This window comes from Anopheles stephensi, chromosome 3 (assembly GCF_013141755.1).
Source record: "Anopheles stephensi strain Indian chromosome 3, UCI_ANSTEP_V1.0, whole genome shotgun sequence".
NCBI lineage: Eukaryota > Metazoa > Arthropoda > Insecta > Diptera > Culicidae > Anopheles > Anopheles stephensi.
In genome coordinates this window covers 30,961,610-30,987,659 of record NC_050203.1, presented here as the reverse complement: position 1 = coordinate 30,987,659, position 26,050 = coordinate 30,961,610, and the positions used below count along the sequence as shown (strand labels likewise).

The following is a 26,050-nucleotide window of genomic DNA, read 5'->3' as shown; positions in this document are numbered from 1 at the left end:
CACAACACAGTTTTTGGCTGGGCACGGTTCCTTCCAGGGTTACCTCGTAGACCTGAAACTTACCAGGAAATCACAATGCCCAGAGTGCCGGGCTGAACACGAAACTCTGACGCTCGTTGTCTTCGAATGTCCACGTTTCATTGTTGTTTGTCGTCGCTTGTCGGGGCCAGTGAACAAGAAAGTAAAAGTGAAATTTTATCGTAGCGACTGGCCTAATATCGTAGAAATCGTCAAGACCATCATGTTCCGTCTGCAACATTGAAGTATTCTCGTAGAAAGAAAAGGTACAGGCTACAGGTGGTTCAGGCTATCAGCAATAAACTGAAGTGAAGTATTCTACTCCTCTGGGGTACTTCTACAGGCAGATGAGATTAGAGATACGGCAGTTACCAACGTATCTCTAGTCTCATTAGCTTAAACGGCAACTGGTGATGAGCTTTAACTGACACCTTAAAAAAGGGGTCATTTTGCGGCTTCTAGACATGTCTCATAAATAAAAACATCTACTAGAATACTGCAAGCAATAAACAAGCTGCTAATTTAAGAGAGGCAGTTGAGGCAGGAAAAGACTACAGCTGGTTAGACTCCGGGAGTACTTAGGGGGTGGTCTCGTTGTTTGCAATGTAATTGTGGGTCCTTATGAAAGATTTCCACAAAAAAGAGACTATAACTGTTGGAGGCCTACATCCCATATTCCTTGAACATTCAATTTGGCCTGTTCCTAACAGGGCGGGCTGATTATCCAATTACTTGGGCCCAATGAGTCTAGTAAGACCTAAGGTAACCGATATGACCTGTAGCAACTCTCTTAGCCTTAACGTATTTTATTTATTATTTAAAAAAATCTTTACTGGTGGACTACTTTGCTTAAAAAATATTAATTAAAGAGTAAATATTTTTTGTTAAACTTATTAAGTACTAATTCAGTTAATACACTCACCACAATTCTCATGTTAATCCCTTATTTAAAAAAACAATAATATACATAAAATTAGAGTTTTCTCACCTTGGAAGTTCATCAAAAAATGCATAAAAGTCAAACCAAGGCTTAACATTTGACATTCGCACATTTTTGCATCTCCTAACCGAATGTCCCTAATCAGCACCGCACGGTCGGAAAGCCAATCGGACATGCTACCAGCCGAGAGTGGAATGCCGGCTCTGCAACACCACAATAAAGCTTTTCATTGCTTGTTCGTTCGACATTTTCCCACCGCAAACAACGGAATCGTTCTGGGCACCCGGGACATCTTGTCCGCTTCACCGTAGTGCGTTGTGCCGTTTTGTGCTGTGAAGAAATAATTCAACCTGAAAATAGCTTCTTCGAAGTAGCAAACTCCTTGGTCAGGCTTTTTCGCTTTGGCTCGTACCGAACCCCATGAAGCGCAGCAACCGAGCTATTGGCCTGGCAATAGCTTCGCACCGACATCCTTCCGGGTGTGGAGAGTGCCGAAGACGATCTATTGACCAGCGTCCCGGTGACGATGGTCAGTGTTGGGTTCCGTGTTCCGTCAGGCGATGAAACAGAACTGTGCAAAGCATCCATCCATCCATCCGCTCTGCTGGATGGTCGATTCTTGAGACCACAGCCCTTGTAGAGGATGTTGGCGCCACGCAGAGAAACACAGCGCCGGGATGCTACTTATTTGCCTCGGTCAACCAGCCAGCCAACGGTAGTAGAGTAGGAAAACGGTACCGCAATCTGTAATCATCTCCCGCTTCTTGGGAAAGCCTTCTCCAGGATCTCCATTACCTTCCTCAGTTGCACGGTAAACCACGGCTGCAACGCTTGCCTGTAATTGTGTTATGCGACAGATTACGCTCCATTGTGCTGGCCGGAGTTTTGCGGTGTACAGGAATCGATACTAACCGAATGATTTCTCTTTTCTATTTACAGGTACGCTGTGCTGCTCCCTGGGCCGTACTCACGTCGAGTATTGCAATTTAATTAGACCACTTGATCGGCTGCTGCATGCCTTTGGCGACCGCACGTGACAAAGAAGAGCCAATGTCAATGTCTTGAGAGCTTTGGTTTTAGTGGTACGGTAACGGCGCACAGGTAGGTCGAACAATACTGGCGGTTGAAGCACGTAACAGCTTGAACTTCTTCGAACGCCAGCCTGTTCAGCAGCAATGTAAGCCATAATGAATTTAATTCCAACACTCAACACACAATCCGGCCAGGTTAGGTCATCGGAACCATCTTGAAGTTTCTTTAAAAGTTCCTGGTTCTGGTTTATCTTCTCGCTTCTCGCTTCTGGCTATTCTTGAGATGAAAAAAAAGGAAAACAATTTCAAGGCACCACGCTGCTGGCCGTAGTGATTCGAGCTGGCGATTGTGGGAAAAGTACGCCAAAAAGGATTTGTGCGTTCAACACTCACACCCTTGCCAGCGGGTGCTTCCGGACGTCCGGCGCTCAATCGACGTAATTAATTAAAAATCTTCAAGACGACTTTGCTCTCCTTGCGGCAGATGAGGCGATGAGGGAAACTGGGCAGAAGTGGAGGCAAGTGGAGCTAGCGTCTGGTGCCGCATATAAAACCAACGCAGCATCAAGCGCTGAAGGGATTAAGATGGCACAGTAAGCACTCGAGACAAAAACAGGCTGACTCCTCCATACCGGGGTCAGCAGGAACCGCACGAGGGTGGCAGAACCGTTTCATGCACAAAATGAAGAACCGACAGTTCGCTAGAACCGGCACGATGGGATTACGCTGTCGCTCCGGTTTCACCATGGCCGATATTGCAATACACTTACTCCGGGGTTTTGCGCATCAGGGCCCGGCCTGGTCGACGGACCCGAGAGAATAATCACTCGGGGCGGTTTCTGTTGGCGGATTGCCGATTGCTACCCCGACGGACCGCGCTAAGACATTGATGGCCGCATGGCATGGAAATTGATTTCGGTCCATTCCGGAGCTTTCGCCACTTCGAGCCTCGGTCGGGCTGATGATGGTGATGATAAAAGGATTAACGGAGGCTCGATAGGGCTCAGTTGAGCGCTTCTACTGCAGTAGAGTTCAAGAGGGGGGGGGGGGGGATGGTTTTAAAGGATGCATTCTTGGGAAGTGTATCTTTTCTTTTCAAGATGGCGCGTTTTTGCTGCTTTGTGTATGAAGTAGTTGCTTTATGCTACGCTTTCGTTGCTTCATTAGTTGAAACAAAGCGGATAAGAAAAAACGGGTGGCTTTCGTCGCTTTTTGCGAACAAATTGATGAAAGATCCATTTTAATTAACAAATATAGCCGGTAATGGAATACAAAGTTCTTTTATAGAAGGATTTAAGCAGGCAAAGTTATTCCTCCCAATACGTTCTTGGTGTGTTAATTTTCGTATCGTGCTTCTTTTCATCCAATCTATAAAGCCTAAAAAAATGTCTTATTTGAAAATATTCTTCTAAGAATGAATGGAAAATGTATTGCGATTGTAGTAAGTGTGTCGAGCAGAATTGTAAGACTAACATAATTCCAAGTTTCTTCTCATGACAATAACTCTGTCAGTAACGAGGATCGAGCTTTGTTTGTATTAGAGGTGGGTCTTCACAATGATCGCTTCTAATAAACTATTTTAAGTTTTAAGTTGTACTGCTACTGCGAGATGTCTTGGTTTGCTATATCTTTCTTCTTTAACATAGTTATCTGTACCTCGATTCTCTATGCGTGGAGAAACGATTTAAATAGGGTTTAATATATCGATTACTATTAGCAATATTCGTTTTTATCGATGTTTTTATCAGACATCCATGTCACTATGATAATAGGAATCGTTTCACAGAGAAATGACTCTTACTCCACAATCTTGCAACATCAATCTCTTTATTCTAATCGACATGATACGGTTTCGACTGACACTGACAATAGCTGCTTTGTACACTAAGAGCAGCGCAGCACATGCTACAGCCAAGGACTTTTAATTTTAATAGTTTCATATGGTACTTTCTGTTAAAGAGAGATTTGATGTGTTTTTTAATTTAATTTATATTTTATATTTTGTATTTCATTTAGAACATAACTACAATCCATATTCATTTGTTCTACTTCTTCTTTCTTGGCACTACAACCTCGAGAGGTCTCGGTCTGCCATTTCTGGCTCCCTGTGACTTGATTTTTCCCGTAGCAATGTAGTCAGCTCTGCGTACGGGGAGGCGGTCCGAATGGGATTTGAACCCCGGACCAGCCGTGTGAAGACCGGCGCCATTATCGCCTCTGCCACCGGACTGCCCCATAGTCATTTGTTAGTGTAATATTAATTTTGAGTTTTGTTATAACTGCTCTGTAATTAAAAGTCAAACCTTGATAGCTACTTCAAATCATTTATTAAACTACGAATTCTTAAGTACGTCTTAGAACATAACAACAATGTACAGCTTGTACCAAAACAACCACCCTTTCTAGCAAAGAAACCCGATTTCACACCCCTAAGATTGCCTACGATTGATAAAAAGGCATACCATTTCCACTTCATTGACACCATTCCGGACGGGTACGGTACAATTATTCACCCATAGCACACGAACAAACGACCCATCATGCAACCGGTCGACCATGTACCGGTTGTTTAAGCCTTGCCCAGTTCGACCGAACCTTGATTACTCGATAATTATTCCACCGGAACCGGCGGCTTCTCGTCTCCTTTCCGGTGCGAAAACAACCTGCTGCTGCTGCTGCTGCTATGGAGCAAAGCCACACACGACCTCTCGTGCCCAGTTTAGAGCAACGGCAACAAACGGAGGGGGCTAGTGTTGGTGATAAAATTTTATGAAAAACGAAAATCATAATTAATCGACATCGTTACCATTTCGGTGTCCCAGCCCCGGCCGGAGCGAGAAACAGCTGTACAACAGGGAACAGGTTTTTTCTTTATAAAAATATGTTTATAGACGTTCGGTATGTGCATGTAAGCCACCCGAAAGCATAAGGCGCACCACTGCTACACGCATACTGGCAAACACGAGACATGCGACTTTCGTCTATTCGCCTAGCTGTGAAAGTATTTTCCATTTACTCCCTCCGAGGGATGGAAAGCAGGAATTTGCAGAGCATCAAATGGGAACCATCCAACAAAGCCTTATGTTGATGGTGTAGTAGCGGTGATGATGATGGTGGGTTGGGTGGCACCCTAAATTGGAGTACTTTTATTTTATTCACTGAATATTTCCATTCAACCGTTACCGGTTATAATTGTTGTAATCCCAGCGCTTTACCGCGTGCTGATAGGCGACATTCGACGCGCAAGATAGGGCGACCATGTGACAGCACCGTTTGGGGGGGGAGGGGGGGGAGCGAGAACTTTACTAGCGCTGAGGACAATTTTCTGGCGCCAGCATGACACTTCGATGGCGTCATTCGGCACCGAGCGTGGTAAAAAAAAAGGACGATATGTACGAAACGAGCAGAAACTTTTACATGCTCGTCCACCATTTATCGCCAGCGTATCGTTTGCTTTGGTAAGAGTCCGGAACCGCGCATTGCCCCGTCGGTGTTGCGTTTTTCGTTTAGCGGAAAAATTTGTTTTTACAGCGAGGCGAGTGAACGGGCCCCGCTTAAAAAGAGAAGAGGAAAAGGAGAAAATAATTAAAAGACGAGCAAACGGTCTATCTGGCGTGGCTCTTACTAGTTCCGGAAATAGAGCGGACGCACACAAACACACACACACACACACACACACACGTAGACAGACGAACATTCACGTTTTCCGTCAAAACCATTGCCAATGGGAAACGCGCTCGAAAACACCTTTGTTAGGTTACAATTATCTTTCGCCACTCGTTATAAAGACGTGTGAGCATAATGGCTCGGCCGGTTCGGGCCGTTGAGGATGGTGTGGACGGTGCGGAGGGTAAATGGTAAGCTTCTTTTTCCCACCATGGGGAAGCAATTGCACCGACCGACCCTCAGGGCTTCCCATCCTTGCGTTCGACCGACCGCTTCTCGTGGCGAACGGTGTGGCGAACACGTCCGGGGCTTAACGGTAAGTGCCAGCCGTTGCAATAATATCGACTTTTGTGAAAGGATTTCGCTGTACTGGCGCTTTGTGCCGGTGCCAGGCTTTCTTCTGCCTGCTGCAATTATGCACAAAATGGATTCTTTAATGTGAGCGCAGTATTTTCCGAAGCAGCTGGCCGGGAGGAAGCGTATCTTGGGAAGGGTAAGGTGAGTTTACGGTGCGAAGCAAGGTAATGATGGTTGGTGTAACACTGGTTGATGGCGATGAAAGCAGATGCTGTGAAAGCTTGGAAAGTGTTATAATAATATTGTTAAAATATTTTGACCATAAACAATTAGATGTATTTTTCATCGATATCATTGACAAGTAAACGGTCAAACAAATCGAACAAATCGAAATTTCTATAAATTTGTTGGTGATAATCTTGTCAAATATTTATCAGTTTTAGATTGATACTTTTAATAAAATCTTTCAAACTTTTTATTTCTCAACGTTTAAGAATCATATTTTCTGTCCTAAATGTTGTATCGTTTATCAGAATATTGACCTTCCTCAGATGTTTCGCTTGTGTTGGTTTTCTTCTCGTTTCCTATGTTCTATTTTATTTTTTCCTTGTTTTGTTCAGTTTTAGGTTAAATTTTTATTTTCTCGTGTTTCTGCTTAAATTTGTATTTTTTTTATCCAAGCCTTTCTTTGATGTCCTTTTATCTTAAAAAAAATTGTTTTCCTAGTTTACTTCAATCGAATACCATCACTAGCCTACTTATAAGAATTTTCAATTATATGCTTAAGTCGGTCATTAACTGTTTTCAACGATCTTCTACTTCTTTTTCTTATTTGACCTAAAAATCGCTTAGGTCATGTGATCAATTTCTGGCCTACTAGACTCACTGAAACCACGTAGTTGGATAGTCAGTCCTCACTGCGGGGGAATGGTACAAATAAGATTTGAATCCCGAACCTGCCGTATAAAGACCGGCACCATTGTCGCCTATATCACTGGGCCGGACCAAAGATTATACAACAATTACTCAAAATTTTCGTCTTTGGCATCGATTACGGTCTCTATTCGGCTTTGGTACATAGAGCCAAAGCCTTGGTAACCTTAGTGTTTCAGACCAAAACGTTAGCTTTTGATTGACGTTTCGATTCTATTGATATGTCAAGGCATACACGCATTTTAAACAGAACCGTAACTTGCCAATAAACCTTGAGCTCTCTGTATTTTTCCGTCCTATAGTTTTAAAGAAATTTCCGATTATATTTAGTTTTAATTTTAGATTGTTTGAAAAGCAAAATAGAAAAAAGTTGTTTAGACAAAAACAAAGAAAATCGATAAATTTTGAAATTAGCTTTAAGAACTTATGACTCTTAACACTCTGTGAAAGCTTCAAAAGACCTACCGAAGAAACCCAAAATATATAGGAATGCTTCAAAAAACCTTAAGACTCCAGGTATCTTGACAGACCGCAAGGATACGCTTCAATCATATTGAAAGTCTCACAACAAAAGCATATTCCCAAGACGTCAAACATTCCACTCAAAGGAGCTCAACGGGCACACCTCACTCACATTAAGATTTACCATTTACCATCAACCAGCAATGAATTATCTAGAAAGCACTCTTTTAAAAATGTTTTACAAGCAAACCATCATGTTGTGCCTCCCGTGGGCACATTCACTCATACAGTGAACCGTTAAAACGAAACTACCTACAAACGCAGCTCAACCGAACGACGCAAAAGCAAACATCACCAGTAGCAAGAAGAAGAGCAATGCAAAAAAACAAAAACTGCACAAAGAGTGTACTTCAATGTAATACTAAAACAGCCATAATTTAAACCATACCATTGAATTGTAAGGATTCGCACCGAAAATTCCCTGCTCGGGGGACGCAAATTTCTAATCGCTTGAGCTAAATCCTTTAATGCTCACCCTCCTCTATTGTTCCGTTCGTCCGCCAGCGCCCTTCAACCACGCACCATATCCGACCGCATAATTTAGTGCGATCTTTTATGGTATTGTAAGAAAATTTACAGCTTTATTATGAGCGCTCGGTAGCTGGTGTTACGCTTTACGGTAAATTTGCGGAGCAGTTTTATGGACTTGCCCGACCGCGCCCATTCCAGCTGTTGGATGGGTAAGACCCGGCGGGAAGATGTATTGTAAATGGTGGCCCATGCCGAGGGATGTCTGTCCCGGTTGGATCCCTCAAGGACGCGAAGTTGTTTAAACAAACGGCAGCCAATCAGCGGTGAACCACGTGTGCTACAGACATTGGCCCATGTACACAATCAGACAAACATTGCAAAAAAAAATTGGAAGGACTGCCAAGAGCGGTGTCTGTGGGATTGTTCATTAATCAAATGGATTTTTTACTCTTTTACTCTCTCTCACACACTCTCTTCATCATTTATCAACCATTGTGTGTACTGAAGCCCTCTATGTGTGTGAGTGTGTGTGCTTGAATGCATGTTGCTTCGACTGCTTCGAGTAGCTGATTCTTGGCAGATGCACTGATTGCTGTTACCATTCAGCCTTTATCCCGCAAGTGCTTGCATTGAGCAAGTGCCAGCGAACGGAATGGATTAAAGTAGATTTCCTTTTGGGTCAACGGTTCTGGAGGATGGGTTTCAGTCCGATTGGATTAAGTCTCCTTGAGTCTGGTTCAATAGCAGCGCACTGAATCGAAATGTGTCAAGAGTGAAGAAAATTGATGCTGAACTGTTTGTTGCTGTTGTGCGAGCGGTTCACTTAAAGCCTTTAATAGGATGGTGCGTAAAAGAAACTTTAGTCATTTTTTTCCTCAAATTTGTTCCTTGCGTGCTTCTGAATATAGATTAATTCGTTATAAAGCATTGCTAGATTAAAAATGACTGATCTCAGAAAGTAAATAATATTTTAACCATAATGTTTATTTTTTATTCTCTTAGTAGTGCTTGAAGATATTATATTGGAATCGAAAATATTATTTAAAAAGAAAAACATGCACTTAAATAATCATAAACTCGCCGAATAGACTCAAATGCTTTTGCATTGTCCATCAAAACTAAACCTGTTGATTGCTCCTAGATCTGTTCTTGACAATTCGCGTTCCGATTGCCGAGACGACTGCGTTGTCGGTCCTCACGCGGCAGGACCGGTTCCAAGTCCCATGCAGACAAATCGTCTCATTGAACACAGGATTGAGTATCCAGCTACGGATAAAATATCTCAAAATGTCAAAAATGGAAGGCCGAAGCCTCTTGAGGTTGTAGTCCCAACGTAGAAGAAGATGGTTTTAACAATATTTATTTCAGCCAACCAATATATCCAATATATTGATGGTTCGTTTTAGAAACCTTGTTGAGTATCAGGGAAATTTAATGAGGTTATTTTATTAAGTTACAGTTAATTAGTTATGTAGAAAGGTAAAAAAAGTTCTCCGGTTTTGACTGGTCTTTCCCAATAATCCTTCTAAATTTTTTGATTAATTTCGAATCTTTGGGAAAGTTATATATGTTAAGGCAACCATATTGAATCTGAGAAATCAATTTTATTGCTTTTGATGGAATTATTTTTATTAGTTTTCATTTATTATCTTAAACATCACAAGATTTTTTCAAAGTTTCAAAAGAGTTTCAGGATTGATTAACTGCGATTGGCCTTATAAAAGTGATCAATTTAATCAAAAGAATGATCTACAAGAGGCACTAATTTTCCTTTCTCTTTCGCCCACCTTCAACTATTAATTTTAGCAATACGGCCAGGCCGTTCTTTATGAATAAAAAAAAAAAAAAAAAAAAAACTATTAATTTTGCGCCTTGAGAAATCAACAATGAATTGTAAGCAAAAATAATAATTTTCTATCACTATGGACCACCACGCTTCAGCCAACACACTAACGAAAGAAAAGAAACGAAAAATCTGTCCCTCCGCAACGTCACTTGTCAAAAACGCCAAAAACGCGAGTCAAGCTTTTTCGTTTCGAAGTCCCTTTTTTGTGGTTGTCCTTCAACCAAACCCCAAACACATCTTAAGTTCCTTCTTCCGTTTGTGAGTGTTGTTTGCCGTTGTCCGATTCGTCTCGCGTAACCCTAAACAAACGGCGATTCGGATAGGGAAAAATCTCCAAAGATGAAAGAGGTAATGAATTTTTAACAAGAGCGGACACGCTATTCGAGTTTAAAGACGGCCGAGTTTTTCGGGACGCCCAGAAAAGCAACCTTCCCGAGATGACACTGAAGTTGAAGAACAAATATAATTCGACAGCCGAGACAAACAACGAGCGATGGGCACTCTGAGCACATGGCGAGAAGGAAAGAAAAGTGTCAAGCTTTTCCGCAAAACATTCGAAGTAAACCTCCCGGAACGGAGCACCCGGAACGAAGCTGGTTTGCTGCCCTCTTTTCCTTGGGCTTGGCTAGTGTTTGTGAGCCGGTCCCTTTTTGCCAGCTTTGCCCGTGCATCGTACGTCTGGCGCGCAACGTTCGAACCCGGGAATAAGCGTCCTGGCGTATCGTGACATCAAAAGAAAAATTGTCCACCCTGTTTGGTTTTTGCCAGTTTTTTTTCCTCCATTTTAGTGTGTATGTGTGTGTGTGTGAGTTTTTTTTCTCGTGCCTTGTCTGTTACTTTTCTGTTTTATAATACTATAACCCTTGTCACGGGCAAAATGATGATGGGCCATCGATTTTCGGGCTGGCAAAAGATGGTTCTGTGTAGTGCAGCGTCAACAAAACGACATTCACCCACACAGTAAACGGGGAAAGAAAAAGAACACACTCGCACACAGGAAAAGGACAGTCACAAGCCTATTGCTGTCGGATTTGTTTCGTGCTGCTCGGGAGCAGGTTTTCGTCCCGATGATATTGCTGCTGAATGGTGAGGGAAAGCTGAATAAAAGGCTTTTCGCGAGTGTCCCGAACCGGCCCTCACGGCAAGGTTTCAGCAAGGGTTCGGCTCATCACATCAAAGCAATGATCGGGGAAATTAAACGACCTTTTGGACGACTTAGTCTTTTTTTATAGAGATGAATCAGAGTTTGAAGGTTTAGTTGATTGCTTTCTATTAGGCTTTTAACGTGTTGTCCTTGTTGTGATTGGTGCATTTAGGTTGTTTAAACATATTTTGCTTAGCTTTTATTGGTGAGGAATAACATCAAAGAAATTTTTCTCCCTGATATCTGAGACTCGCTTTCCTTTTTGATTCAAATATTAAGATTCAAGCTCAGACGGATCTTGTCAACTGCCTCAACGATTTTATGCAATTTCTCCCAAAAGGCGTCCTACGAAAGCTTTAAGCAAAGGTTGACATCTTTTGCGCTTCTGCTCAATATTCAAATGATTCCCCGGGGACATTTGCGGATACTCGGCAGAATCCTTTCAGAGATCAACCACCAACACGCCAACATATCATCAAACCCCGTCGGACACCAACAGGGTCAAGCTCCCGCTCACCTCGCTTGTCAACCAACCAACGCAAAAGTGCCTTTTTATCGACCACAGCGTAAACCTTTGGCAGCAACATTTTTCCAGCTTCAATTTTCCACATGGTATCATTTCCATGCCAGCACCTTCCTCCCTGCTACTTTCCATGTCACCGCCCACCAACCGGCAAACCATTTCGCTCGGGTGGGTGGATATAATTCGGCCACCAAGTCCACCGATCCACCGGTGAAGAAAAAAAAAGAACCATCCTCCCAACCAGTCCGATTCTGCACGCTCCGGTTGAATGATTCATTTCCATGAAATCGAATTTTCACTTAAAAAGGAAAAGCGATAAAAGAGCGGATCGAATTGGAAGCAGCATCGACACCGCCAGCCGGGCTTTCGGGGGTTTTGAATTGCAAACGTGGGTTGGTTTTGCGCTAGAAATGGGCAAATGGATGGCTAGTAGAAAAGAGCAATAGCACCACGGTACGGTACGGTATGGTTTGGTGGCGATGGGAGTGAATCGACATTTCTCGGATGGTTTAGTCCCACCGCCCCCTCGCGCCTAACAGCTGACCGTGGTGCGATGTGCTGCTAAGGATTTTCGAGTGAACCAGAAATCAGCAGGTCAGCCGGTGCAATGCTATCGGGTGCATTATACAGCGTGGCACCAGCTGGCCAGAAATCAGACAAGGTCAGTCGTCGGCACAGAACGGGAAGATTATGGTTCCCTTTTTTTTCTCCTTGCTCCACGGTGCTTCATTTTGCCAACCCGAAATGCATCGACGGCAGGATTCGTTGATGGAGAAGCAATGCAAACGGAAACCTTGATAAGAGGTTTAATTTAGATGACGTGACCAATCGAAAGCCCAGCAGGAGCGTGTATGGGTTTAAGGATTCGGGGCTTTTTCTTTCTTTTTTTTGCGGACGGGTGAATGCAAACATGAACGAGGTTAAAGAAGTGGCAAATCTTTTGGATTTCCTTTTTCGGATTGGTGTGGTGTGGAATGGTGGAACGTACCGAAAATTAAACCACATAATTCAAACGTCAAGTTGTCAAAGATTACTCCAAACGGTTCAACAATTATGGTGGATGTCGTTTGCTGTTGCGATTAAAGGGTTACATTGACTATTGAATGACAATTTGATAAAAAAAATCATCATCGTTTTTAAATACAACGATTACAATTACAATCAAAAATAACAAATTGGATTTTTTTCTAAATTATGGTAGATTATTCAAAGGAGTTTTTTTATGGATTTTAAGCAACAAAACACATTCTTAATGGAGGCGCCCAGTACTTGACTTATGCAAATTAAACAGTAAATAGAACATTGTGATTGATGTTATTAAAAGAACAAATTGAACAAAGGAATATTTGTAACGATTTTGCTGATTTTGAACTTTTATAAGACTAACACAAGTAAAACGCTTGGAGAAGACCGAAACAAGAAATTGTCCATGCTCATTGAATGAAACGTGGCAGATTTAACGTAAATAATAAAGTAATAAATATTATTATTTGAAATAGGAGAAGGCAAAAAGAAGTGTGGTATACTATGAGCTGTCTCTTAAAACACCTCGGAATCGCACGCGTTTGAGCTTTTTTAGAAATGGGCATTCGATATAATGGAGACGCCCTGTATTTGATCGAACCAATAAAAATATCTGAATGATCATACATCTCAATAAACAACAGTTGGATTGGTTTGCAATACAGTTTAATAAAGAAGTTTTTAATTGAAAAGCGTTTTTTAGTTTTTGGTTCCTGAAAAAGGCCTTAACAATAAGCAACTCAACACTAATTTCGATATGAAAAAGTTGCGTTCGTATAAACTCTCACACAGAAAAGTGACTGCACTCATCGAATTTGGTTTTGGTAGTATTTGTCACAAGGATTAAAACGGTTCGCATCGAGGCGTGCCAACAAACGCAATCCGTAAAGCTTTCAGTCAAACGTTAAACAGTTCGCCCTATGGCACCCGGGCAGCATGCTTTGTAAAACGCTAAAGTCCGATATAAAATACCAAACGGCCACATAAAAGAGACGATAGCAAACAGAAAAACAACCTCACCGAATGCAACCCGAAGGCAACAGCTGTAACTGAAGGATATAAAAAATATAAACCCAACACACACACACACACACACACACACACACACACACACACACACACACACACACACACACACACATGCACGCACACCCCAATACCATTTTCTCTAAATACAACCCGTAATCTGGCAAACGGCAAAGAGCTGTCTGAAATCTATAAAATGAGAAAAGAAAAATAAATCCCACCGCTCCACCTGCACGTCTTTTCCTCACCTCCTCTCCAATACCCGGTACACTCCACCATTGGTGAAGCTTTATCTCGATTGCCATAATATTCGGCAGATAAATAAAAAGGAAAAATGTTAAATCATCGAAATTGCAGTTATTGCGGACGATAAAAACGCGCTGTCCCATAGCTTTTGTGTGTCAGTGAAGTGTGTGTGTGTGTGAGAGAGAGAGAGCGAGAGATAAAGAGAGAATTGCATGGATGCAGTTTGTGGACGCTTGGAAACACGTGTGACTCTGCTTTTCGCTTCGTGCATGAGACAACGATCAAGCCGTATCACGAGCAGCAGCACAGCACGCAGTGCACGGAGATGCATTAGACATTAAAGCAGAGCAGGGAAGGAACGTAGAAAGGGTGCGGGAGAAAAGGGGTTCCCTTTGTTTTTTAGGGGTGAACAGGGCGAGAGTATTGGGGCGGAACGGATGTGGACGATTTTCTCCACCATAAAATGTGCCCCGAAAAGGAGACAAGGCAACGGTAAGCTTCAATGCTCGACGCCGCTAAGGTCAGAAAGTGCAACCGACTGCAGTATAAAATGGTGGCATGTGCATGCATGTATGAGTGTTTTCGTGTGTGTGCATTTGTACGTGTGCCTCGTAAGCTTTTGTGTGTGCACGTGCTCCGGTATTTGGCCGACCGTACGAAGAAAACTTCAATAAAATGCCATAATTTTTGCCTCAAACTCGCTTCGCTTTCATGTCGGTGCTGGCTGGTTGCTGTGTATGTGTGCCAACTGGAGCCGCTTTTCTGCAGCAGCATCCGTCTATTATTATTTGCCCAGCCAGCTTCGGTTCTTGCATCCACCCGTTTCATGGGACGTTTAATGGGTTGCGTTTCGGAAGGGAGCACTTGGAACAGAGCTTTGGATGCATCAGCCACTACCACAAAGCCAGTCAAAGAGTTGGGAGGCGTTCAACCAATGTGGGTGGAAAAAAACACAAGAACAGAACAGCTTATGATGAGGATGATGATCGTCAGGATGAGAGATACGTTAACGTAAATGATAAAAGGGTGTTGAGTGATTGTGGAGAACACAGTAAGAGTTAGAAGTGTACGATATTTGTTATCGGTTAATGTGGGGAACGTTTTGATTACTTTTTTGTGGGTAAGATTAAGATCTAGCTTGAAGGAAAGGCTTTGTCAAATTTAAAGATTAAATTACCATACAATTTAATTTGTAAATTCTTCAGGCGATTTTTGTTTCACGAAAAAAAATATCTTATTTACACAACCATGAAAAGCATCGAGCGTCAAAATTAGAAAATTCCATCATGCGCATTAATAATAACTATCTGAATGGAGGCGCCCAGTAGTTTATCGAACAAATGAAAATTTCCAAATGATATTAAAACACAAAATAAAAGTATGGTGGCCCTGTTAAAACTCGTATTTATGTTATTTGAAACAAAAGAAAATCATTCAATTATTAATAAAATAAACAAATACTGCATATTAGCATTCATTCGAAAAATGTCTTGAAAGTTTAAAATTTGATTTAGATTTTAATTATGAGGGAAAGTGCTTTACGGACCCAGAAAATGAAACATTTTTAAGTGATTTATGATAAATAGACCTAATTTTGTTTTTTAAATGACCTGAAAAGGTTTGAATTTAAGCTCAAAATGTGAGGAAGCATAATTCTTAATAAAAATGTAAATTCTTTTAAAAGTTTTTTAAATCAATATTGATCATACTAAAAATGAAGACTTAGTTATCTTTAAAATTTATTGCATTAAATTGTCAGATGACTTTTGTACTTTGAAGTAAAATTGATCAATTTTACACTCCTCTGAATGAATATTGAAAACTTCACTGGTTCTATACTGCTGCTCTACATCCAGCGTCGAAAGTAGTATATTCCACCATTTGCATTAATGAATAGTAGCTCAGTTTTCGCAAAGACTCTTCCCTCCTTTGCGCTTATTTGCGCATTTCGTTACGCACGACCAAGCCCTAGCACACTAGCTTCATCCACTGTTCTTTCCCTTTCCCCTGCGCCACTCTACACCTTTGACCTTGAAACGGTGTGTCCGAGGATTACGGCATTAGTGCTCGGGCGCCTACGAAATTCCAACACGAACAATCGTGCATCAATTATTGATGGAAGTGAAAACCAGCGTACCGCCGGGCGAACGTAGGTTCATCGTAGCCGACGACGACTCAACAGGAGTGAGAACACAGTTAGTACCTTGGCAGTACGGTCCGCCATCTTGAGGCACGCCCCGGTGTGGCGACCGAGCGAATGAATAAATAAACCATTCCGTCGAGGTTTTCGAAGCACAGCGCTCGGCTTCAAACGCTGCAAACGGTGGCCAAATATTTTAAACTACTCGACTCGCCTTTCGAACACCGGGCGTCTCCATTGGACCAGCGCAAAGACGATTATGTACCCTCGGTGCTTGGCATCATCTTCTTCACTACTAAGCAGCAGGATGTAACGATGAGGTGCTGCTAGAAGGGACCGGTTCGGGGCAGCTGTCTTGTTTCGTGTTGTTCAGCTTCCCGCCCTGGAGGTGACTTTCCATCGCCAGAATATTATTTCTGGATTTTGTACGAGTGTGTTTCTGCGCCTGCCGTGACGTTCCTGGGCGACTTACTTACTCACTCACCTGTACCTCGGAGCTAAATCCCAAATCATGCTCACTTTTATTTCACTTTAACATTCATTCCCAGGTCGTTTGCGAGAGTTTTAGGGGCGAGCGCTTTGGCACTCGGGTTCGGCACGCCGGGCCCGTCGTGGGACGGGTGTGCGCCATAAAATTTGTTAGTTTAAAGGCTTTTTGGCAGTGAACCAGAAGCGTTTATGCATTTATGCATGCAGTTGGTTTAATGGAAACCTGCAGCGGAACGAGAGAACGAGAGCGAAGCATAGCCAGCAGCAAGCCATCCAACCGTACCTTTCGGTGAATGTTTTCCGAAGCTTGAGTTGGTACGGGTTTTGTAGCTGTTGTAGTTGTTGCTTTTCCTTCCGTCGTGCTGTCCCATTTTCCGGAGCAGCAAACTGCACCAGCTTCCGGCGCCGATGCAACCGTACCGGACTGTTTATCATAACTACTTCATTGTAGCACCATGACAAACTATCCGCCAGTAAGCTTGCCAGAAAAGAAAAACACAAATGCCGGGAAATATAGCACACACACACAAACGTAGCTACATAGAAAGCAGTGGCAAAAAAAACAAAACAACCCAAAGAGTCGTCGTTCACGTTTTTTGTTAACGTTGTACAGAGCTAAAAAATATGGAGTGAAAAATCCCGCAAAAGTCTTTCACCGGGCTGCAAGTTGCTGCTGCTATGCTGTTGATTTTTTAAATTATAATACTTCGGCAGCTGCAGTTAGGTGCTTGGGCGCGAATGATACTGCCAGTGCTGTCAGTGTGCTTATCCACTCCCGCAGCATAGAACAGGGGTGGAGGTGTTTCTCGTTTTGGTGTTTGGTACCCATTTTCAAGAGCGATTTGTTTTTCAGCAGTAAATGGCCCTATACTGTGTTGTTGATTGCACTGTCCAGGGGAGGGTTTTTTCTTCTGTTTAAATTTACACTGGTTTAAGAATCGTTTGAAAAAGTTTCAATTCAGATCGTGTATTTTTTTCTTAAAGCTTGTACAAGCTTATCCGTTTTCTATTTGTTTTCTTTACTTCCTTTCATTTCATGAAAAATTCATAAGGAAAACAGTTGAAAAGACATTGAACTGAAAAATCTGTTAAATATTACAGTTTTCGTCCAAGTTGAACTTAATGAAAGTAAAACATAGGTAAAGTAAAGACGAAAATTTCTGCACTCGAACGGTTTGCAGATCCAGTCCTTAGAAAGATTAGAATCAGATTGGATAGTAATGACGGACTAAAATGAGGTTAGGATTTGACAGGGATCCTAAATCGATTGGAATTCGATTGGGATCTGATTGAGATTCAATTTGGATTCAATTCAGATTCAAAAGAGATTCAGTAGTGATTTCATTGAGATGCAATTGGGATTCAACTGAGATTCGTTTGGGATTCAATTTGTGAAAAGGAAAAATAAAGCCAAAATTAGAGATTAATTCTCTGATTCAAAGGATAGGATCAATATTAGGATTGAGATTCAAAAATTTGAACATCAACTCGGAATCATTTTTCATATCATTAGCGTATAGTTTAACAATAAAAAGCAAACATAAGTTGTAAATGAAAATCAGAAATCATTACGAAATCTCTTAAGGTTTAAAATAATCAGTTTAATGCAATTTATAAACAGTTTATTAAAATTTTGGAAGAATTCAGAATATAGCTACCATTAAATGAAATCTTTCAAACTATTAGGGGACTAATACGCAAATATGGATTGCTATCAATAACTCTCAGGGGAAGTTTTTTTTCAATATGAATAAGAACCAAACAACACCAACTAAAATATTACAATCACATAAAGTTCACAACAAAGTTGTAAATATTCCAACGACTTATGTTAATAATAAAATATTTCTTATGAAGAAAATTTCTCAATTTCGTCTACAAAATCAAACAAACACGACAAATAAACACATGCTGTACTATTTGTCAATCTATCAATAGCAGAAAGTGCAAGTTAGAAGCATGCATACAGCTGTCACCACTTCAAAATACATTTCCCACTCTATTAACGAGGTGATCATATCGTCAACACCACAACGTCATCATATTTTCACTTTATCTACAGCACACCGCAATAGATAGTTCTCCACACCTCACCTGCTCCACGCTACATCACATTCCATCGGGAATGGGAACATTTTTTGCTGTTTTGCTCACCCTTGAATACCATTAAACGATTAAATGTTTGCCCTACGTTGATGGTCGCGATCGTTCGCTTTCCTGCTATTTGCAAAATGGAATTCTGATCTACCGGAGAGAATGCTTTGCCCGTTCTACGCTTCCTATTTCTGTAGTGGCACAAATGGGCAGAAAGGAATAGGAAAAAAACGGATAGTTGCAGATGAATTTCATATTCCCAGCACGTTCTACCCGGCGAGTGCTGGGCCACGACATTCCAGATCCGGAACGGAACGGGACGGATGGACGAACGACATTGACTTACTTTTGCAGCAATCGCTAACCGTGCCTTGTGGGAACAGCGGTGAGAAAGTGAAGGGAAAATCTATGCTCCATCCCATAATCCCTTTTGCGGCAGTCGATTATCTCAGGGACATCGATAAAGTAAATTATAATACAACCAGTTCATGACCAACTTACTAATAGTGCTTCTCAGTAGCTTCAGCAGCATAACGTGGACATGCTGCGCCGCTTTCAGCAGGATAGTCAATTTTAAGTGAAGAAAAAAAAGGTGGAAAAATGCTCCCGGTATTTCGTTTCTTTCTTCACTAAACAGTGCACTCGAAGGCACCGGTGCGATAAAGCATGTGCTGATCAAAAGTGTTTTTTGACCGCAGAAAGCCATTATGTGTTGCAGAAAAGCTGTTTTTTTTGCTTGGAATTGCTCTCGAAAAATAATTTACGGCACAGTTTTGGATTTAAAGCCAAAAAACTTACCAAACCCAGTAAGTAAAGGCACTCATAGCAAACCCATGGGAGAATATATTCGTGTGCATGTGTGAGTCTCCGCTTCCACTAACAACTTCCAGTCTGAGCTAAGTTTCTGATTTCAACCAATTACCATACCCACTCGGCGCTTGGCTCTCGGACAGGGCAGGCTCATAAATCCAAAAACTAGGAAAACCAATTAAGTCGAAAACATATAATTCATCGTACGTAGCAACATTTATTTTTGAGCATAAAATTCCCCCCCTTTCCAGAATCAGCGGCGGGAACCCACCGATCGAGGGTCCTCGTCCAAATGTCCCAACGAGGGAACGAAGAACGGGTTCCATGTATTTGCCAAACCACTCCAGGAACCTGTAGTTTCCGTCAGGAGATTCATGTACATTACTCAGAGCACCTAATTTCGAGGAGCCGAAGCTGACGGTGGTTTAAAATATAGATCGAACCCGGACCGGTGTGATGTCCGGTAGTCCGGCAGGTTTTTCCTGGAAGCTTGTAGCTCTCCGCTAGTTAAATCCAACCGATTCTCCTCGTTGATGTACCGCTGATACCGAGAGCAGAAAAAAAGAGCCTCACTCGCACACACTAGCAACGAATAATATATTGGTGGCCAGAGCAAATGGAACCCGATGAGCCCGGTGTGCTTAATGAGTGTAGCTTTCGGTTAGCATTTGGATGTGGTCCCAGTTTTTGTTCTTTTTTCCCCGTCTGTCTGTGTGGATCGTTGTCTGCGAGAGCTAAACCAAGCTTCAGAGTGGTGATCAGGGCAGGGGACAGTATTTCTATAGCCCAACCACAAATACCCCTTGCACGTGTTCCAGTCGGCAAAGGTTCAAACGTGAGTTCAGCACGGAAGGATTTATGACCATATTATGGATTTATAATAGACCAAAAATTATTTGAATCAGTTTCCACCGTTTCAATGTCCACCCGTCTCGTTCCTCAGAGTGTGCGTGTTTACCCGGGGAAAGAAAACTTTGCATGACCAGGAATTTAGATACTAGGCGGTTCGGGGTACAGGAGGCCCGCTCCAGAGCTTAGGCCCCGTCATACCCACTCCCAAAGCTTCCAAGGTACATCTACCGACCGGTATGACATGCTGAAGGATTATACGAATTTATAGTGATAGTGGTTTGATTCCGAACCTGCCGACCGCAACGATCACACTCGCTCGTCCTTCCCGGTAGCTCACAGCGGTTTGAACCAGCGTTGTGCAGTAATTGAAATGCTGAAAATCATTAGCACGTCCGTTAATGACCTGTGTGTGTGGGCCTTGTTGCTGGAAGCTCGCCTTTTGCGGACGGCTTAGCAAAACATTGCTGTTGCGTTAATTACAAAAACCATGCTCAGCCAACCCGAAAATAAGGGTGTTTAGGCGTAGCATGTAACATTTATCACCCGGCATCGGCTTAGTGCTTCGATGGGACTAAAAAGCGGGGCACGAGTTTGATAAGGATTCCCGGTGTTGGCTGGCTTATATTTATGGATCTTGAGTGCGATTTGAAGCGTAATTCCTATTCTGCTACTGCCAGCAGTTTTTGTGGTGGCACATATGGACGAGCTAATGGACGAGCTGTACGAACTGGCAATTGACTGTAATTCCAACTTTTTGCAGCCCGAAGAATGCAATTAAAATATAACTTCTACAAAACAATTGGTGCCACCTATCCGCATGCTCTCGATTAACCGGCTTTGGGTGAAGAATTTCTTGACGAACATATTAAACCGCAAAATTCTACCAAATGGAAGAATAATCCTGCCCGATTCTAACTTTTACAACTCCCAATCATAAACTCTGCACAACGGAAACGGTCTCGGAAAAAGCTGCGTTGACAAGGTACCGGGCACCGACAAATGTACACAACACACACCGACCGATGTAAGGCACAATAAAATTATAACTTTTATCATTAAAGTTGAGCTTTTAATTAGCGTACACAGGCGGTCGAAGGTGTTGTTGTTGCTGCTGCTGCTGCTCACCAGTCCCGTCTAAAAAACCCATCCATCCCTATCCGGCACCAGTTTAGCTGTCCAGGGCGCTACATAAATCCGAGCCCCGAAGACACACCGTCGTCCATTTCCAACCTGTCGGGTTCTGCTCGGTGCTCCATATTGGTACGGGACGGTTGCTCTTTCTCACCAGTGGCGAGTACGATGAGCAAACTTTAATTGGAAAATTTTCGGATTGAGTGACAATTATATCGCTGTCGGGCGAAATTGAGCACGAATTCATTCGCCGGACGCCTCACGGGCAGCAGGGCGCCTCTATGTATGCCCCGTAAGAACGCGTTTCGGCAGGCTATTTCTGGTGTGAGTCGGTGGACGGCGATGAGCTTGATGTTTGATACGCTTTGAAGGGCATAACTTTCCAACCGTAGCGCAATGCTCATGAGTCTTTTGGTTTGATTTATTAATGAATTTTCTAATGCTTTGACGATGCATAACTTCCCTTGATGGGCATGCGTTATGAGTTATTCGCTGGAAGCCTCCTTTGGCTTACCTGCTATTTCACTAGTAAAGGAATCGTTTTTAAGTTTGTAAGGCACATACCCTTGAGGAACTTAGACTATTTTCATGAGCTTGAAAGCTTGAAAGACTGAAACGAACAATTTTATGTTACGTAAAATAGAAATCTCATAAAACTTTACTTGCGAACGCATAGCAATAATGAACTGAAGACAACTTCTAAAAGATTCTTAACATATGGCACATACTGACCTCCTATGCTACTGTTTCTCTTTTTGCCTCTCTAAGAGTCCTGATGAATGAATGAATCCCACCCAGCAGGGCTCTTAAATTCCCCATGTGCTCATTTCACGCCTCTCTTCGTACCTCAAGTTCCATACCCCCGCAGACCAAAAACACCTGGCAAGAATTATATTGCACCCCCGAAAGAAACGGTTACTCCCACACACACACAAACACACACACACACAAAGGGCAATTAATTACGCTTCGCCCGCCGTGCCGCATGCCGCTTGCCTAGATGAAGCAGAAATTATTTCCCAAAAATTCGAACCATACACCGCACCGAAATTGAGGCCAAATCCGTTGCAAAAGTGCACGCCAAGTTCAGCGCGCACCAATAAATATGGCTCCATACGGCTCCACAATACAGGGGGGGGCTTTGTTGCGCATTGCACCCAGCATACGAAAGCTTGATCGATGGCTGAGTGTACAGCCTTCTGACCCGGTACTGCTGCTGCTGCTGCTGCTGCTTCTTTACAACGCCTTCGAGAGAGAGACCGTGAAGCTTCACGAAGTGTTTCGGTTCGATTTTTTACCGAAACGGGATGGAATCGAAAGTAGAAAGCACCTCAAGCAGCTGTACCATAAGGATGGCAAATTATTGGCCGATGGAACAGATTGCTAAAGTTTTGATTGCAAAAAAAAAACAAACCCCGAGCTGGTGAAGCGAGAAAATGGAGCACACTTCAAATGGTTAAAGAAATGGCTGGAAGAAAGTAAAATACTCGGAAAAGATGAAAAGTTCAATTTGAACCCTTTTTGTGGAATCTTTTCCTGGAATAAGTCCTGCCAGTAGAATTACAAGGCTTTGATAAATCTTAAAGGTGTACAATAGCTTATCTAATGACGTTACTAGAATTTTCTCGAGTTTCTTCCTTTCTAATCACTTCTGTTTTTCCTTTCTATTTGCTTTTCGTCCTTTTTATCCATCTGTAGGCCGCGGCCCATGAGAGATTTAAAGGCTAACAATTTATGATTTTCATGAGTAATCGTCAAATCTCTATTGATGTGTTGGTGGTAACATTGTGTGAGAGCCGAAACATCATCTTTCCGTGCAGCGGATCTGATAGCCCAGCACCGACCTCAAAAACTATTGATGAGTTCCATCCCGTAATAGTAGGGTCTCAACTAATCACGAGGTTGCACTCACCGACAGTCTCCCAAACCAACATCATCGTGGCAGAGCTCTCCTCATCAAGACTAGACAGAGGTGAAGAGCACTGTTACAGAAAATAGTCTCCCTATCTAATTAACTATAATTATTTAAAGTTTAAAATGATGAATAAGAAATTTTTAAGTACTCTGACTGAGTTGCACATAACCACAATCTGTTCTGTAAAAAATCTATACAGAGGTACATTCTCATCAGTTCTGTACAGTTGAGCAACCAACCAAACAAGCAAAGCTTTTTGTAAACAAATAATATTAATTTCAAAAATGTACATATTCTCTTAATTACCCTTTGGTAAAAGTGAATTCATAACATGACGAAAGGTTCCTCGGGCTATGTGTCGCTTCTGATAAAGAACTCGACCGTACATCATAACCAATACGAGTCAATTTTAAGTTTACTGTTTGCTGACAAACAAATTATTCATGTCGAGTAAAGCATGCAGAAATATTCATTAGTTTACCAATTTTTTAATCGATTTGCTTCTCACTTATGAGAGTACATAATTGCAAGGGCTGTTTGCTTATAGGCTATATTGAAAACACTTGTTTGTTTCACGAGTTGATGAATGTTTTTTTCGTCCAATATAAAACCAAGGCTTAAGCTCAAAAATAAAATTGATCGAAACAAAGGAATAACATATCGATGGTTCACTTATAGATTTTTTGGTTTATTTCATTTGTGAAACTTGTGCCTGCTCCACACAACACCTGACATATTATTATTGCTTCGGCCTCTGGTAAAGGCTTTCCCTCTACTCCTCAATCGCTAAGCTCGATTAAGCCGTGAATTGCCAAACTCCACGGCCGACTTCCACGGCTCATCTTCGGACGCTTGATCGAAGTAGTACGCCGTTTGCGCATTGCGCTGCCGTATTACGGCCGATAGTTTGTCTGCACTGATAGCGCGTAGACACCAGTACAGCTCGTCGGCCACCAGACAGCGCTCCAGTTCGCTAGCCGCCACACCGAACCCACCGTAGTCTCGCACAATCTCTGCAACCTGCGCAAAGAGACCGATCAATGTTTACAATAGACCAATTCCAGCACGCCTTAGCTGCTACTCGGTCGGTCGCCACTTACATTCACCGTACCCTCCTCGGTGATCCAGCGAAACCCGCGCAGCATGCATTCCACTGCGGTCGGATCGGGACACCGGCTCTGTTCCACCTCTGACCACACGAAACCGTACCGCTTCTCGCAGTAATCCATAAAGTGCTGTCCGATCTGTTTGACGCGTGATCCCAGCTGCTGGTACGTGACCAAGATTTTGCGCAGATCACCATGGAAGATATCCAGTATGTGTTCCTGATGCACCGCGTAGAATGGTGCGTACTTGGCGAACACCGTCGAACATTCACTGTCCGGTAGTTCACCCGCTAGCAGCTGGTTTGCGTCACTGTAGAGTTGCTGCATATCGGCTCCGTCTGGATCTTCGTGGAATGCACGGGCCTGCCGCTCGAAGCGCTCGGGCACAAACTGTCTTCGGGCCGGATCGTACAACCGGAGGTCCTCACTGACGCACTTCACGTAACACTGGCTTTCGGGCGACATGTCCGGTTGCCACATGACCCAGCGAATCTTCATCTCAATGCTGGCGGACGAATCGTTCAGGCAGCGCACGTACGCGTACAGCGTTTGCTCCGGTGTGCGTGGTTGCCATTCGGATGTGGCAGATGATGCGACACGTAGCAGGGGGCAGGACGACTCGACCGGGTTCCCACAAACCGCCGACACTAGCAACAGTGCCACACCGAAGGTAATAACACCGTCCAACGTGCACGTCACCATCGTACCGATACTGTACGGCAGCACTTCGATTGCATCTGATCACACGAACGGTCCGAAAGTGACTGACACTAACTGCTGGACCAGCTGGCCACTGCGACCGTCCCAATGTTCCCGAGGGATAGCCCCGACGGACCAGCTTATCGGACCAGATCGCACCAGCAGCAAACCGAGCGGTGGAGCCCAACAACAACCATGGCTGTGTTCGCTCTCTTTCCATTCGCTGGCCGAACCCCATGCATGATGAAGTCTAATCTTTGCGACTGAGACGACGAATCTCTGGATGCTCTGATTCTCGCGTGGTATAAATAGCGAAAACCCCTTCATCGGCTCAAAACTTCCGCTTCCCGTACAGCGCTCTCGTCGGCGCTCTCGCCGGCACCTCTTTCCCCGGCTTTCGAGTTGAAATAACAATCGCAAAGAACTGGACGTACCGTGTACACAATCCACCCGGTGATTGACTGATGCCGGCATCAGGAAATACCGGTACCGGGTGCCGCGAACAGCGATTGCATTCGTGCTCAGACTTTCTTTGCATCAGGTTTTGGCCTGGCCCTCCGGCCGTCGCCTTCCATTCGTTGCTGATAAAGCGACACACAATCTGTTTGTTTTGCTTTGCCTGGAGCGAGCGTTTCAATGCGGTCGTTCGTGAATAGTGGTCGACTGATCGGTGACCATGCGATGATTGGGATGCTCTGTGCTTGGGGTGGGAGGGAGGAGAGCAAAGCCTAAGCGGACAAAGTAGAGTGCATAAACATATAAATCAATGGCATCAGCAGCTCACCGTACCCTCGTGCATGCGTACTCTTTGCGAGCCCAATCGTCAGCAGGCGGCATTAAATTTTCAATCCAAACCGACGAGACGAGCGCACATACCGATCAGCCGAGGGTAATCTGAAAGTGATGCACTTTCAAACACACGCACACCAGCGTACGATTGGATTTGAAAATTTCTGTGACGTTCCGTTTGAGTCCTCAGTCCTCGGTCATGGAAACGGTTCTGCATAAAATGTCATTCGTCGAAAAGGAAGCTCGCTTTGGTTCGACTGCTGGACGACGACGTTTTCGGAGCGCCGTTCATCATCAGCAAAGTATGTGGCGGACAAATGTGTTTGGAAAATGTGGCAC

At 43.1% G+C, this 26,050-nt stretch overlaps 2 protein-coding genes across 5 annotated transcripts in view; one reads left to right on the top strand and one right to left on the bottom strand.

The window, feature by feature from the left end:
• The window catches only part of LOC118509487 (zwei Ig domain protein zig-8), a 239,003-nt gene that overhangs the window by 22,505 nt on the left and 190,448 nt on the right, over nt 1-26,050 (top strand). Inside the window, exon 3 of one of the 4 annotated variants that reach the window (XM_036050141.1) lies at nt 1,898-2,059. The exons of the other annotated variants lie outside the window; for them this stretch is intronic. The gene's annotated coding sequence lies outside the window, so the exon portion shown is untranslated. The remainder of the gene's footprint in view (nt 1-1,897; nt 2,060-26,050) is intronic. 4 annotated transcript variants of the gene reach the window in all.
• LOC118509486 (37 kDa salivary gland allergen Aed a 2-like) lies at nt 23,771-25,198 on the bottom strand. The gene is made up of 2 exons (XM_036050138.1): nt 24,218-25,198; nt 23,771-24,137 (listed from the first exon to the last, which is right to left on the bottom strand). The coding sequence occupies exons 1-2, from the start codon at nt 24,923-24,925 to the stop codon at nt 23,904-23,906; spliced, it is 942 nt and encodes a 313-aa protein (XP_035906031.1). The 5' UTR covers nt 24,926-25,198; the 3' UTR covers nt 23,771-23,903.